This window comes from Bos grunniens, chromosome 20, assembly GCF_055505025.1.
Source record: "Bos grunniens cultivar Pamir isolate PY7600 chromosome 20, Bosgru_T2T1.0, whole genome shotgun sequence".
In the NCBI taxonomy this organism is placed as follows: Eukaryota; Metazoa; Chordata; class Mammalia; order Artiodactyla; family Bovidae; genus Bos; species Bos grunniens.
The window spans coordinates 7,688,291-7,703,762 of record NC_141184.1 but is presented as its reverse complement, the minus strand read 5'-3'; the positions used below and the strand labels follow the sequence as shown (position 1 = coordinate 7,703,762).

Here is a 15,472-nt window from a genome sequence, read left to right as displayed (position 1 = left end):
AATATTCAGTTGCATGTTGGGGTGGTTCCCTGACTCCGTCCCTCAAAATAGCACCATATTTATAATGAGTTCAGAAAAGTTTATGGGAGATTGATTTAGTATCAGAATATATACTGAAGAAACCTCTGCATTCTTCCATCACCACTTTTATTCACACACAATTATATATATTTATCATTGTTGATGTCAGAGACTGTACAGATCCCTTTGCAGTTGGCACTGAAATTTAACCTGCAAATAAAGCTTTTCCTTTTTTTACTCCCCAAATGGGACAAAGACAAAGGAAGTACATATCTGTGTTTATATCTATGAAAGAATCTTTCTGCTAAAAAAGGCAGTATGTGAGAATCCTTTAATACTCTTTGAAACTGCTTTGCCCCTTATAATTGTATAAATCCCTTCAATGCCATATGACTTATGTAGGGAGAGCACTAAGGTAGATGGGATGATCCACTCTCTGCCGGGTTCTGCCACTGAATGGTCACCTCCCGCCACTAATGCCACTCCTGCCTGTACCCAGCGGGCAACTCACTAGCTCCCTCTGGGGCTCAGGTGTCTCAACTACAGAAAAGGAAGTGAGGTTGGCCATCCCAAAGAGATTCATTTCTGCTTCTGCCTTCATCTCTCTGCTAATGCTCATCTGATTTAAGAAAATCAGTGCAATGTTAAAAAGAAAATAAGATGGTTCTTGAAGCAAGATGATGAGAACAGTAGAGTCATATCTTACACTGGGCCTGCTTGAACATTTCTTACACTTTTTCGTTTACGATTCTGTTATTCTCCCAATGTGACTGTGGTAGAGAATACACAGTCACCATCAACATCATTTATAGGTTCAGAGTGATTGGCCTTGACGGACCACAGAGCTGATGAGTCACCATGTTGGGCTTGCCGTGGGTGGGATAAGCTTATGGAGGCGCCATGAGTCTGCTCCTGCTTTGTCACAGGGCTGCACTCACAAGGAGCGGCTCTGAGTGAGGGTCACCAGCTACCTGTAGGTCTCAGATCTCCATTCCTCCTCCTGGAGCTGCCAGCCTGGATGCTTTGGGGCTCAAAAGTTGCCCTCAAGAGCCACTCCCAGTCATATTTCCACTGACATTAACTGTCTCCTGACCTCAAACCATTCTGTTCCCTGTAGTTCAGCAGCTATACAAGTTGTTCATTGTTTCTTGGTGGGGAAGGGGGCGGGAAGTCTACCATAGTGAAGTATTTTATTTGAATAAGTATACACTTTAAGTCAAATGAATAAAAACTACCTACCTAAAAAATCAAGCAACATGATATGCATTCTGATTCATTATAAAATCCTACTTTAGTGAGAAAGAAAGATAGGTGATGGAATACCAAGAAATAGATAACTGAAGACCCATTTTAGATATCTACATACCACAAGGGATGGTCTTATGATCTCAAGGTAGGGTTCTGAGATAAAATACAAAATGTGCAATTTAATATGAATTTCAGATATTTTTCAAAAATTACTTTAGTATAAGTATGTTCTATGCACTTCCCTGGTGGCTCAGATGGTAAAGAATTTGTCTGCCATGCATAAGACCTGGGTTTGATCCCTGGGTTGGGAAGATCCCCTGGAGAAAGGAATGGCAACCCACTCCAGTATTCTTGTCTGGAGAAGTCCATGGACAGAGGAGCCTGGTGAGCTATAGTCCATGGGATTGCAAAGACTTGGACATGACTGAGCAACTAACACACACATGTTCCATGTGTCTTTTTTTAAGATAGGTATATCCCATGCACTTAGATACATATTTATACTAAAATATTATTTGTTATTTATCTGAAACTAATATTTAACTGGGCTTCCTGTATTTTATTCACTAAATCTGGCAACCCTGTCTTCAATTCAGTCACGTATTCCTTTGTTTAAGAGCAGGCTGTGAACTTAATTCTTATGACATCAAAGATAAAAAAGAGAAAATGAATGACATTGTTTCTTTATTCTCTTTTCTGAACATATATTTTTTTAATCCTTCCTTTCTCATATATATATAAAACCAACATTAACATTCATTTTAATGATAGTAATATAAGCTAAGGAAAATTTTTATATACATTTTAAAAAGACATCTTACCTTTCCTCTAAAAGTATATTGTGGGCATAGTTTTAAAAATACTTCATCCTTCTGTGTCTTAGTGGCTTCAAGTTCTAATTACCAGCCACGCATCTTGGTATTGATACCCTGAGAATACAGAATTGGACTTGTTTGGCTCCTATCACACAAAACAAGGCTAAATTGTGTGTTCTGTATTGATTAACCACAAAGGACTGTCTCATCAGAGAAATAGGTTTCTCATCCATTTTCTCTGAAGAGCACCCCACATAGGTTTCTGAGCCACAGATTTTAAGTAAGCAACCAAGAAGCCTAGAACCATCCATACTTGTCTGCCTCCTCACACCCAGAACCTCATGGCATACTTTGAGAGTTTTTTGTTAAAACCCATGTCACCCTGCTTCCATTTGAGAAAATGACTATTTCTTAATATTTTAAGGCAGTAGACATGTTCATCAAAATAATCACAAATTGCACAAGGGCAATTTGTTGCAGAATTCCCAATGGAAGTGAGAAGGCTGTATTTTCTTTGAAAGAAGTTTCTCAGAACAATAAGTGATCTATTACCAAAAAAAAAAAAAAGAAAGAACTCTGTTATTGTACAAGGACTTTGCCACATTCACAAATCGAGGTCTTATTTGCACTATTATTTAATAGCAACTGTGGAGATAGAAGACTTGAATTATAGGAGATTATCAGGCAAACTGCAATTTTATTTTTATTTCGTTTTTCGCTTCTGCAGTGTAAAAATTGTTCCACGGATACTTGAGAATGTAGTTACAGAGGCAGAGCAGAGAGTGGCTGCAGAATGAGAGTTAGTTTGGACTCTGGTTACTCTAAGAGCTCCTGACTGAATCACACTTGGGCCATTTCCTTGGCAGGCCTGTCGGGCGATTTCCTGCGGGCAGGGAGATACTCCGCCCACACCGTTAACGGGGCGTGGTCGGCCTGGACGTCATGGTCACAGTGCAGCCGAGACTGCAGCCGGGGCATCCGGAATCGGAAGCGTGTCTGCAACAACCCGGAGCCCAAGTTCGGGGGCATGCCTTGCCTGGGCCCGTCCCTGGAATACCAGGAATGCAACATCTTGCCCTGCCCAGGTGAGCAGGTCCCGAAATCTGGAAAAACTGAAACATCAAGGTCTTGGAAGACCTTCTCATCCGTCTTCCCTGGCTTTATGTTTGAGGTATAACTTGTGATAGATAGGTGGATACAGACACAGGTGTGGATGGAGGTGTAGATACAAAAATTGTGGACTTCCCAGGTGGCTCTAGTGGTAAAGAACCCACCTGCCAATGCAGGAGACATAAGAGATGCTGATTAATCCCAGGGTCAGTAAGAGCCTCTGGAGAAGGTCATGGAAACCCACTCCAGTGTTCTTGTCTGGAGAATCCCATAGACAGAGGAGCCTGGTGGGCTACAGTCCATAGGGTTACAAGAGTAGGACACAACTGAAGTGACATCGCATGCACACACACATAGATATAGGTGTAAACATAGATACAGATGTAGATAGAGATATAGGTGTAGCTATAGATACAGATTTCCTTGGAGGAAGGCATGGCAACCCACTCCAGTATTCTTCCTGGAAAATCCCAGGGACAGAGGAGCCTGGTGGGCTACAGTCCATGGGGTCTCAAGAGTCAGACATGACTGAAGTGGCTTAGCACAGCACAGCATAGACATAGGTTAGATACATAGACGTTGATGTGGAAGTAGATGCAGGTGTAGACGCAGACATAGATGTAAGTATACATATCAGTTTAGATACATGGATGTAGAGATGATCTTCCAACTTCCTTGCTATAAAGACAAATATAACCTAGACCAGATTATGTTTATCTGTTTCTGCTGCTGTTAAAGAAACCGGAACATACTCAGAGCCCCTCTGAGGGATGGTGGGCCCAGGCACTGCACCTCAGGAGAAGCGGGCTGGGCTTCGTCATCTGGAGAGACGTGTCCTGTCCTTGACATGGGAGGCTGGCTCCTCCCAGCCTGTGACGGGCCCAATCCCCCAGAACTGGCCTCCCTTCATACCGCAGAGCCTTCACCAGAGTGACAGTTAACAGGGCTGGCCCCCATGGGGCCTGCCAAGCCCGCCCCCAGGTGCCCTGAGCTGACAGGTGTCCACCTCCTCCTGAGTCCAGTCTTCTAAACGTGCAGCGCCTCTCCGGCAGGCCCACTGGAGGTGCGCTGTCGGAGTCTCCTCCCTGAGTCCACGAGTTCCCGCACAAGCGCAGGGTCAATAAATGAGCTGCAAGGGCCCCACGCAGGGTGTTGTGCACTGACACAGCTCCAAAGGCTCTCTGTCGTCTTTGATGCTCTGACCATCTCTGCCTTCTTCCTGCCCTGGCTCTGAGTGCAGCTGTGTCACCTTGATCGCTTCCTCTGGCCTTCCCACATCAGAGCAGCTTTCATTTAACCCCATGCTGCATGGCCATCCTGCGTGCTGGGCTCTGGGATTTTGTATCCTGCCTTCGACTTTGTCAGAGTGACCACCCAAGGAGGGTGACCATCTCACTCCTGACCATGCCCTCAGCTCCCAGTGAGCCTGGCACACGCTCCAAATAGCTGCAGTGATGGTTGTTGAAGGATACGAAAATAAGCAGTTTGTTACTTGATCTTCCTTTTTTTAATTCATTCAGTTCTTCAGCAGACATTTTTGATAACCCACTCTGCATTATTTACTGAATATAAAAAGGCTCCGGCTTTCCTGGTAGCTCAGCTGGTAAAGAATCCCCCTGCAATGCAGGAGACCTGGATTTGATCCCTGGGTCGGGAAGATCCCCTGGAGGAGGGATGGGCTACCCACTCCAGTCTTCTTGGGCTTCCCTGGTGGCTCAGACAGTAGAGAATCCCCCTGCAGTGCAGGAGATCTCAGTTACATCCCTGGGTTGGCAAGATCCCCTTGAGGAGAGCATGGTAACCCACTCCAGTATTCTTGCCTGGAAAATCCCCATGGACAGAGGAACCTGGCAGGCTACAACCCATGGGGTTGCAAAGAGTCGGACACGACTGAGGGACTAAGCGCAGCACAGCACAGAGAAAGACTCAGTGACCTGGTCCAGGTTGGAAAGGAACTTAAGAATTTAGTGAGGAGGCATCCTGTGAACAATGACAACCTAGTAGGTCACCAGCTGTTGCGTTGATGACAAGATGTGGTGGCTACCTCAGCCGGGGACCCACTGAGCTGGAATCAGGGCAGCTGTACCGAGCAGGCTGCCCCTGGGCTGAGTCCTCAGGGCCAGATGCGAGTAGGCCATATAGACAAGCAGGGGTGGGGAATAAGGGGTCGCGCTAAGTATAGTGCACAGGGTTTTTAAAGGCACAGAAGCCTGTATCTGTAGCATCTTTTTCAGTTGGTTAAAAAAAAAATTTCCTGGATTCCTTAAGCCAGGAACTGGCTTGCAACAGTACTTAGACAGCATCTGTTAGATGGACAGATGGATGGATGATGAGCGAATTGTGGGCGGATGATGGATGGATGATGAGAAGATGGTGGGTGGATAGTTGGGTGGGTGAATAAACATGTACATTAAACTTAATATACAGTCCCCAGCTTTGTAGTGGGGGCTCCCAGTCATGTTCCTGCTCCTCCCGCTACTTTGCACTTCCTAGACTATCTCTGCCTAAATTTCTCCAGCCTCAGGAGACTCTTCCCTCCAAACTACCCAGCTTTCTTGGCTGAGCCATGCTGAGGGGCTGGGAAAGGTCATGTCTTTCCCACAGCCCCAGTGTGGAGAGTCAAAGGGCTCTTCCTCCCCCGGGGGGCCAAGAGGGAACCCGAGGGGCCACATGATTAGATTAGCATCTGTGCTGTAAAGAGAGGCCGGGAGGCAGCATGAGAAAGTCAGGACCCCTCGCCCACGCCACCTCCCCAGACTCCAGACACAAGCCCTGGCTGCCGTCGGCAGAATGTGCAGACTCCTGCAGATTCTTGGGTGCTGCCCAGGCCCTCAGGTGCTAGGCTGGGGTCCATCTCAGATACGTCCCATCAGTGTGACCTAGTGGCTGCTTTTATTTTTGTGGATCTGCTGGTCAAGCCAACACTGTGTATACATAACCTTGTTGTATTGCAATAGCTCTTTTGAAAGCCAAGATTCCCTAGAGGGCTGTGAAAACATTTAGAGTGGCCCTCTTACTTTCCACTTGGGAGGGTACAAGTTCAGGGGCTAAGTGGGGCAAATGCTGATTCTCTCTCCCGCCTCCTAGAAAATTCCTACCACAACACGCAGGGATTGAAACAGCTCGTAGCTTTGCATGCTGAGCTGCTCAGCCGGCTATGGGCTATTTTTGCCTCAACTAGGACTCTTCCCTTTCTATGAATTTACTCCTCCTCCATCCTCTTGCGTCCACAAAGGGGCGCTGTATTTTATTTTAAAATGAGTTTTCTCATTATGGGCTTCCTTGGTGGCTCAGGGGTAATCCACCTGCCAGTTCAGGAGATGTGGCTTTGATCCCTGGGTTGAGAAGATCCCCCAGAGAAAGAAACGGCAACCCATTCCAGTATTCTTGCCTGGGAAATCCCATGGACAGAGGAGCCTGGCAGGCTACAGTCCATGGGGTCAGACATGACTTAGCCACTAAATAACCACAGTGTTCTGTCTATAACATATATTAGGCGCCTGTGGTGTGCTAAGAACACTTATTGCTTCTCTGTCCGTGAAATCCTGAAGTCCACACTTTGTTCAGTAAACTGCAAGGAACACAAAGGGAGCCTAAGACTTTGGTTTTGTCCTGTGTGGTTGGCAGCAGTGAGCGGTAGCTGGAGCTTCACCTGAACAGCTACAGAACCAGGTTCAAGGTCAGCCCCAGAGGCTGGATTTTGTTCTACAGACATACACGCATTCCTCGATCACCCTTACGCTTGCATGTTCCATGCTTAGAAGTATTTCCTGGAAGAATTGAGAGGAGCTGAGGAAGCATGGGGAGGAATGTGGGAGACCCCATATGCCCTCCTGTGATGGTCCATGGTGTGCCCGGCGCGTTCCCGCGGTGCAGACCCTGGGCAGCCCCACCAGCTCGGTCAGATGTGGGTTTCAGAAGCGCTGTGGTTTTCTGCCCCTTCCCAGTGGATGGCATGTGGTCTTGCTGGTCCTCCTGGTCCACGTGCTCGGCAACGTGTGGAGGGGGACACTACATGAGGACACGCTCGTGCACAAACCCAGCCCCCGCCTACGGAGGTGACATCTGCCTGGGACTACACACAGAGGAGGCGCTCTGCAACACGCAGCCCTGCCCCGGTAAGCAGCCCCTCCCTGCCCAGCGCAGAGGACAGGGCGATTTTGGCCTTCCCCTTGGTAAAGACTGCCCTCAATGCAGGAGATCCCGGTTCATCCCTGGGTCAGGAAGATCTGCTGGAGAAGGGAGAGGCTACCCACTCCAGTTTTCTTGGGCTTCCCTTGTGGCTCAGCAGGAATCCGCCTGCAGTGCGGGAGACCTGGGTTAGATCCCTGGGTTGGGAAGATCCCCTGGAGAAGGGAACTCCAGTATTCTGGCCTGGAGAATTCCATGGACTATAGAGTCCATGGGGTGCAAAGAGTCGGACACGACTGAGCGGCTTTCACTTTCACTTTTCGCTCTGTTGGGGGAATGGTGAAATTGACAAAAGTGTGTCTCAGGAAGACTAAAAGAGGGGACACAGCGGTGCCACAGTGTTGCCCGTGAAGTGACTTCATAACACGTTGTTCTGCTAATACGATGGACTCATTCTCACCATGCCACGGTTGCAGAACTAGCAACAGAAACTGGTGATGACCAAGCATTCTTAAAATATTTAAGCTGGTAATGGGTACTGAGGGGCTTCCCCTCTGGCTCAGTGGTAAAGAATCCACCTGCCAGTGCAGGAGATGTGGGTTCAATCCCTGGGTCGGGAAGATCCCTGGAGAAGGAAATGGCACCCACTCGAATATTCTTGCCTGGGAAATCCCATGGATGGAGGAGCTTGGCAGGCTACAGACCATAAGGTCACAAAGAGTCATACATGACTGAGTGACTGAGCAGGCAGGCAAGGAATGCGAACTGACATTTTGTTGCTGAGAATCAGGGTGGGAATCAGAGAGCCTTTATGGAGTGGCTTCACGGGAATCCCCCCAGGGCCGTAGGCGTGGGTTCCGGGCTCCAAGGCTGGGCGGCCGAGGTGCCCAGTGGACACCCTGCAGAGCCTTCCCCATCCAAGAGTAGTTCACTTTTCTAACATAGAGGGACCACTTGGAGTGAAAATGAGACACTCTCCTCTGAATCTGACTTAAACTTTGAAACACACTAACGTGTGTGTATGTGTGTGTGTGTGTTTTTTTAACTAGCTCCAGAATATTTTCCATGCAGGTTTCCTGTATATTGAGAAGTGTTTAGAAACTGTATCCTCAGTCAGTCCAAAAGTAGTTACTTTACACATTTCTCAGAAAATACTGTACCCTTTACAATCGATCAAAACACAAGTTTGGTTTCCAGATTTTCCCTGAACTGCAAAGAGGATACTTACATTTAAAAAGGAAGAAAAAAGCAAAGTGTGTAGAAAAAAGGAAGAAAAAAGCAAAGTGTGTACTAACAATATTTTATATTATAAATATTTCAGAAATATTATTGAGAGTTCATTTTTTTTAAACTCCTCACTTAAAATGTGTATTAATCCTCTCTTTTCACACATCTATGTACCCGGGCGAATTTAACAAATCCTAGGGAATCTCCTCCTCTGGGGTAAAGTGACCTTAGCTGGCTCATCTTTTGACCTTGACCCAGACTTGTTCATGGATCTTTGGTGCTTCAGGCACAGTAAACACGGGATAGAACGAATTCTACCTCAAGTGCCGCCTGCCAGTGGTGTACTGACTCTGCAGAGCTGTTTTCATAACAGAAAAGAAAGTATTAGTATGTGTAGTAGCTTGAACCCCCTTCAGCAGCCAAGACTTTCTCATTAACGTCAGTTCTCTTGCCTGGGTGCTGAGACCTGTAGAAATTCTCCAGGGACGTATGTGAGTGTGAATGATCCTGCAGGATAGTGTCTAACATTACTTTAGAGCATTAAAATAATGTGTGTTTTAGAAAGTGTACTCTAAGCACATTATTTCTAATCAAAGGTATATGAGTTCTTTGATTCATGCTCCAGTGTGTTTTATTTACTGAACTTGGTCATGAGATGTGAGTCTATCTTATTTGTAAACTATAAATATCGTATGCAAACTCAATGTCGGTAAGCTGCCAGGCTTCCAGGTTGGTGGATGTTAATGGTCTTGTTGCCTCATCTCGTCTCCTCGGGCCCCTGCAGAGAGCTGGTCGGAGTGGTCAGAGTGGTCAGAGTGTGACGTGGCTGGAGTCCAGGTCCGTGTCCGCCAGTGCGTCCTTCTGTTCCCTGTGGGCAGCCAGTGTTCCGGAAACACCACAGAAAGCCGGCCCTGCATTTTTGATTCCAACTTCATTCCAGGTAAGGGGGCAGAGATGCTTATTAGTGTGAACAAAATCACTTCTAATGTTTCAGGAGGAAATGATTCATGGGTAGGAGTTTTAACTGCTCTTTGAGGTTCTGTTTGGTAAAACAAGAGATCATTCAATCAGTTCTTATGGTTTCAAGGTGGTTATGAATTTGTGGGAGTTCCCAGGTGGTGTAGTGGTAAAGAACCCATCTGCCAATGCAAGAGATATAAGAGATGCAGGTTCTATCCCCGGGTCGGGAAGATCCCCTGGAGGAGGGCATGGCAACCCACTCCACTTTTCTTGCCTGGCGAATCCCATGGACAGATGAGCCTGGCAGGCTACAGTCCACGGGGTTGCAAAGAGTAGGACACAGCTGAAGTGATGTAGCATGCACACACACATAGATATAGATGTAGACGTAGATATGGATGTAGGCGTAGATGTAGATATGGATGCAGGTGTAGACATAGATGTGGATACAGGTGTAGATGCAGATGCATGCATGCATATAGAGTAGACATAGATATAGATGTAGACATAGATATACATGTGAGAGTTGGATGTAAGATACAGATGTATAGATAGGGTGTAGACATAGATGGGACTTCCCAGGTGATGCCAGTGGTAAAGAACCTGCCTGCCAATGCAGGAAACATAAGAAGTGGTAAAGAACCCACTCCAGTACTCTTGCCTGGAAAATCCCATGGGCGGAGGAGCCTGGTAGGCTGCGGTCCATGGGGTCGCTCAGTCGGTCCGACTCTTCAAGACTCCATGGACCATAGCCTACCAGGCTCCTCCACCCATGGGATTTTCCAGGCAAGAGTACTCCAGTGTGTGAAAGTGAAAAGTGAAAATGAAGTTGCTCAGTCGTGTCCGACTCTTAGCGACCCCATGAACCACAGCCTACCAGGCTCTTCCATCCATGGGATTTTCTAGGCAAGAGTACAGGAGTGGGGTGCATTGCCTTCTCCAGAAGCGACTTAGCAGCAGGAGACGTAAGAGATGCTGATTAATCCCTGGATCTGGAAGGTCCTCTGGAGGGCATGGCGTAGATATAGACAGAGATACAGGTGTAGACACTAATGCAGGTATAGACATAGATACAGATGTAGATAGAGGTATAGGTGTAGATATAGATACAGGTTTCCCTGGAGGAGGGCGTGGCAACACACTTCACTGTTCTTGCCTGGAGAATCCCATGGACAGAGGAGCACAGTGGGCTACAGTCCTTGGGGTCACAAAGAGACAAAACCGAAGCAACTTAGCAGGCATGCACACATGCATGGATTTGTGGGTAATGCAGTTGGAGACTTGAATTTAGGCCATGAGTTTTAAGATTTTTTAAGCACAATATCTTCTACAATTTATTGACTATAACACAGTTTGTTCAAAAAATGAAAATAGATTTTTTTTTAAATATTAGATTAAATGCTTTGGCCATGCTGTGCATATTTGTTTGCACAGAGAAAAGAGGACCATTCTTTTCATGTAATCTTAGTATATTTGGGAAAATGGAAACCGATCCTTATTCTCGTCTTAGAGAAGAGGTTGGCTGGCCCTTTGGCTACAGTCCTTTCCATGTGAAATCAATGTCTGGTTAATAGTGATAGCTTATCACCCATCACGTGCTCACCCAGGCACCGGCTGTTGTTCAGTCACTCAACTGTCTGATTCTTTGTGACCCCATGGACCGCAGTACAGTGGGCCCCCCTGTCCTCCACTGTCTTCCAGAGTTCACCCAAGTTCATGTCCATTGAGGTGGTGATACCATCTAAACACCAAACCAAAAGGCATGGGCTAGATACTTACAAAATATTTCACATATTTCTACCATGTCCCTTAGGACTCTGACATGGACCAAAAGCAGAGAGTAACCTCTTAAAAGGTTGCAATAGAGAATACCTTGTTTTCCCCTAAAGGAAAATGTAGTCGTGTTTTAGAGAAAGTTACCTTAGGCCTCCTAAGGCACCTCAATCTTCCACCGTCTAGAACTGCAGGAGTGTTTATTATTGTTTCCTTTTCAACCATAGACATATTTTTAATTCTTGCTATTGAATGAAAAATCAGGAGCATTTCTGGACTCCTGAAATGGTGTGTATCCTTGGGAGTTAAACATTTAGGTGGATCTCTCCTTTTATTGGCATCCTACTTGTGGGTTTCACATAAGCATGGAAGACAGCATGAATGAGCTCTGAGTAGGAAAATTATTTGTTGAGGCAATTTCTTTTGAGCTCTAGTGGAATGGTCTCCTCCCCAGGGAATGTGACAACACTGGTTTTGATGAGACAAAAGATCTGAGGCAGAAACCAGGGAGGCAGACGCTACAGTGTTCCACAGCGAGCAGAATACATTGTAACAGAAAATCTGCACAAACTCCACCCTTGTTTTGAAACAAGTGCCCTGATTTCAGTCTGGGAGACCATAGTATTCTCTGTTGCTGTAATGAATCTCACTCCTTTGCAATCAAGATGACCTTGACCAGATGCATCTCAGGTTGGCTAAAACAAACAAATAATTGTGTTTTTAAAAAAAAATTGATTACGCTTTTCGAAACATTGACTCACATAAAACTCAAAATCATTAGACACTTTGTAAATGAATCATTAATGTGATCTTCCTTCCCTTCATACATTGTGATTGAATCTTTTTTTCCAGAAGTGTCTGTGGCCAGATCCAGCAGCATAGAAGAGAAAAGATGTGGGGGTGAGTTCTGCTTTTTAATTAATTCCTAGTGCATTTCTGATATTTTCCAGTTGTTTCTAATCTCATGTGTTTCATGTGATGTTTCTGCTATTGACCAAGAAAAACAGATTAGAGGAACTCCTCGATCTAAACACATTTTGTTTTGGCAGTGAAAATGCAAAGGAGTCCATATTTGATGTCTGCATCAGTGATTCTTACATTGGGTCCTTAGATCAGCAGCTTCAGTATCATGTGGGAACTTGATAGAAATGCAGGTTTTCAGGCCCCTTTCAATCTACAGAATCAGAACCTCACTGAGAGGGGTCCGGCTCTGTGGTTTAATAAGGCCCTCAGGTGTTTTTGGTGGATGTAAGCTGTATGATCCAGTGATTCTGGTATTAGCTACAGTTAGATTTCCCACGAGTAAAACAGAATGCAACCATTTTGTTTATATTTATAGTGTAAATCCATGACAGCCAGCCTCAGATCTCCAAAAGGCTGAAGCAATAAAATGATACAGTTTTATTATGGGCGAAAGGTTAGACATATCTCTAGAGATATTTTTCAAACTTCCAGCAACCCTGAATGACAGAAATCGCATTCCTTGGGTCAAATCCGTGATGCTTTTGGACTTTCCCATCTAGTTCTATCCTGTCTGGACTGGAGGGGCTGGCTGTCCACTGATCAGAGTCCAGCCGCTGTCCAGCTGCTGTGTGGAGCCAGTACCCAAACACAGGACCAGTGTCTTCCTGTGTGTACGTGCTGACCAGTCTTAGCATAATCTATTCCAGCTGGGAGTCCCAGACAGCTCAGGTCAAAGGTCTTGGGTCTCTCACACTCAGAAAGAAGCTGGATTTTCAGAGGTGTGTTTTGGGGATGTACTTGCGTTATTAAATACACTGATAAAGTCTGTCTACACTGTTACATTCTGTTTACTCAGCCATCTGTTAATCCATTTGTTTTCAGTCGTGTTTACTGAGCACCCACTCTGTTCCAGTTTTGTGAGGGGTGCGTACAGTGGGGACTCTAATAGCTCCAACTCATCTGGAAAGAAATGACATATCCCAGGAGAGCCCTGTGCCTGAGAAGGGTGAAGTCTCAAGTCTGATGTGGGTCAATTCACTGAGTTCACAGACTAGCGACCACTGCCTTGGGATCTGGGCTTCCCCAGTGACTCAGTGGTAGAGAAGCCTCTTGTAATACAGGAGACACAGGAGACTGGGGTTCGATCCCTGGGTCAGGAAGAGCCCCTGGAGGAGGGCATGGCAATCCACTCCAGTATTCTTGCCTGGAGAATCCCATGGACAGAGGAGCCTGGCGGACTACAGTCCATAGGGTTGCAAAGAGTCAAACATGACTGAAGCAACTGAGCACGCACACACCTTGGGATCCAGCTGCAAGATGAATGTGGGTTGGTTCACAGAAGAATAATTGGCACCTTAGTATTTTTGGATCAGTCACTGTATGCTCAACACTGTATCAGATGACAGGAGGTTTCCTATTTCATCCCTGCAAAGTTTGTTCCTGTGGGTGCCGCAGCCCACGGTTCTTTTTGTAAAACCCTTGGCAATAGAGAAGGATTCGGAAGTCAGCGTTTTTCAGGGTATAGACGGCTGATACTGGGCATATACAGTATGACATCCCCGAGGATCTGGGGACCACACTCCATAGTAACCAGTCTCTTTAAAGACCTTGCCATGGAATATGGATGAAGGGAAGCGGCTAATGAATGCTCCTCCTGGCATTTCTGGTCAGTTCTGCAGCAAACGATCAGGTCCGGTCAGGTCGGGCTTCGCTGCCAGATGAGTGGTGAAAAATCATTTGTGTTCAGAGACTGGTTTTGGGAATTGTAGAGAAGGCATAGCAGCCAGAGCTTTTATCTGCATTTTATAAACAGAGAGACGGTCAGAGAGAAGAGGTTCACAGGAAGTCGAAGTGGAGCTGGGTCTAGATCCAGACGGTGGGATCCCAGTGTGAGTGTTAAGCCCGGAGCACCTTGGGTTTCCAAGATGGCTCAGTGATAAAGAATCTGCCTGCCAAAGCAGGAGATGTCAGTTCAATCCCTGGGTCAGGAAGATCCCCTAGAGAAGGAATTGGCAACCCACTGCAATAATCTTGCCTGAGAAATTTCTTGGGCAGAGGAGCCTGATGGGTTATAGTCTGTGCAGTCACAAAGAGTCAGACATGACTTAGCAACTAAACAACAATCACCACAAGAAAAGAGTCCTGGTGCTGAGTGTCCCACGGGAAGGTGTCTGGGGTCTGCAGCCATAGCATCTCTGTCCAGGCAGCACTCTTAGACAATACCCAGGGTCCCCAGAGTGGCAGAGATTATAGAGAGTGTCCCCATCCTGAGGGATTTCAAGGCAGAATCTGGGTGCAGCCAGCTGATGCTTCTGCAGCATGACTGACCCTGCAGGTGTAACACAAATTCACAAGCCACTTTCCTCAGCTGGCCTTCTCAGGGTAAGATATGGGAGTCCTGCCAAGACCTTGAACATCCAGGAGGACATGACACAGAAGGCCCTTTTGTCTCTCTTACTCTCTTTAGTCGCTCAGTCGTGTCCGACTCTTGCAACCCCATGGACTGTAGCCTCTGTGGAGTGGGTTGCCATTTCCTTCTCCAGGGGATCTTCCCAACCCAGGAATCGAACCTGGGTCTCCTGCATTGCAAGCAGATTCTTTACCAACTGAGCTAGGAGGGACAGAAGGCCCACTTCCATCCTAAGACTCAGCATTTGTGTGTTTGAGCCAGTTCTGCCATATGCTGCACCAAATCAAACCTCAAGGTGCTATTGATTCAGTCATAGAAACTTTAATCACAGTCTTCAAAACTCATTGTTTTGGTCTTAGGCTGCTGACACTGGCACAGCAGAGCAGGTGGGTAAGTGGTCATGTGTGCAGGCGTGCTCCAGATGGTCAGTCGTGTCTGACTCTTTGTGACTCTGTGGACTCTAGCCCTCCAGGCTCCTCTGTCCATGGGATTTCCCAGGCAAGAATAGTGGGGGAGATTACCATTCCCTTCTCCAAGGGATCTTCCTGACCCAGGGATTGAATCCGAGTCTCCTGCATTACAGGCCAATTCTTTACAGTCTGAGCCCCCGGGGAAGCCCTGGGGGTAAGAGGTCAGATGGGGCTAATTGTAGGTGACAAGTAAAAAGCGTTACCTAGCAAGGAGTTTTGAGGATGTTGAGGGGACTTCACAGATAACTTTTTTCAGCTTATTGAAAAATCAGTCAAACTTTACACAGATAATTGGCCAGTTGAGCCCACTGGGTAATTGGTCTCTGTTCCAAATTTACTGAACC

General features: G+C 46.4%; 1 protein-coding gene across 6 annotated transcripts in view; it reads left to right on the top strand.

Annotated features, from left to right (window-relative positions):
• SEMA5A (semaphorin 5A) overlaps positions 1-15,472 on the top strand; it is a 567,470-nt gene that overhangs the window by 538,610 nt on the left and 13,388 nt on the right. For all 6 annotated transcript variants that reach the window (XM_086361189.1, XM_086361183.1, XM_086361185.1 and 3 more), the window contains 4 exons: positions 2,951-3,169; positions 7,142-7,312; positions 9,337-9,492; positions 12,138-12,185. In XM_086361189.1, coding sequence (XP_086217315.1) covers positions 2,951-3,169; positions 7,142-7,312; positions 9,337-9,492; positions 12,138-12,185 — 594 coding nt within the window. The remainder of the gene's footprint in view (positions 1-2,950; positions 3,170-7,141; positions 7,313-9,336; positions 9,493-12,137; positions 12,186-15,472) is intronic.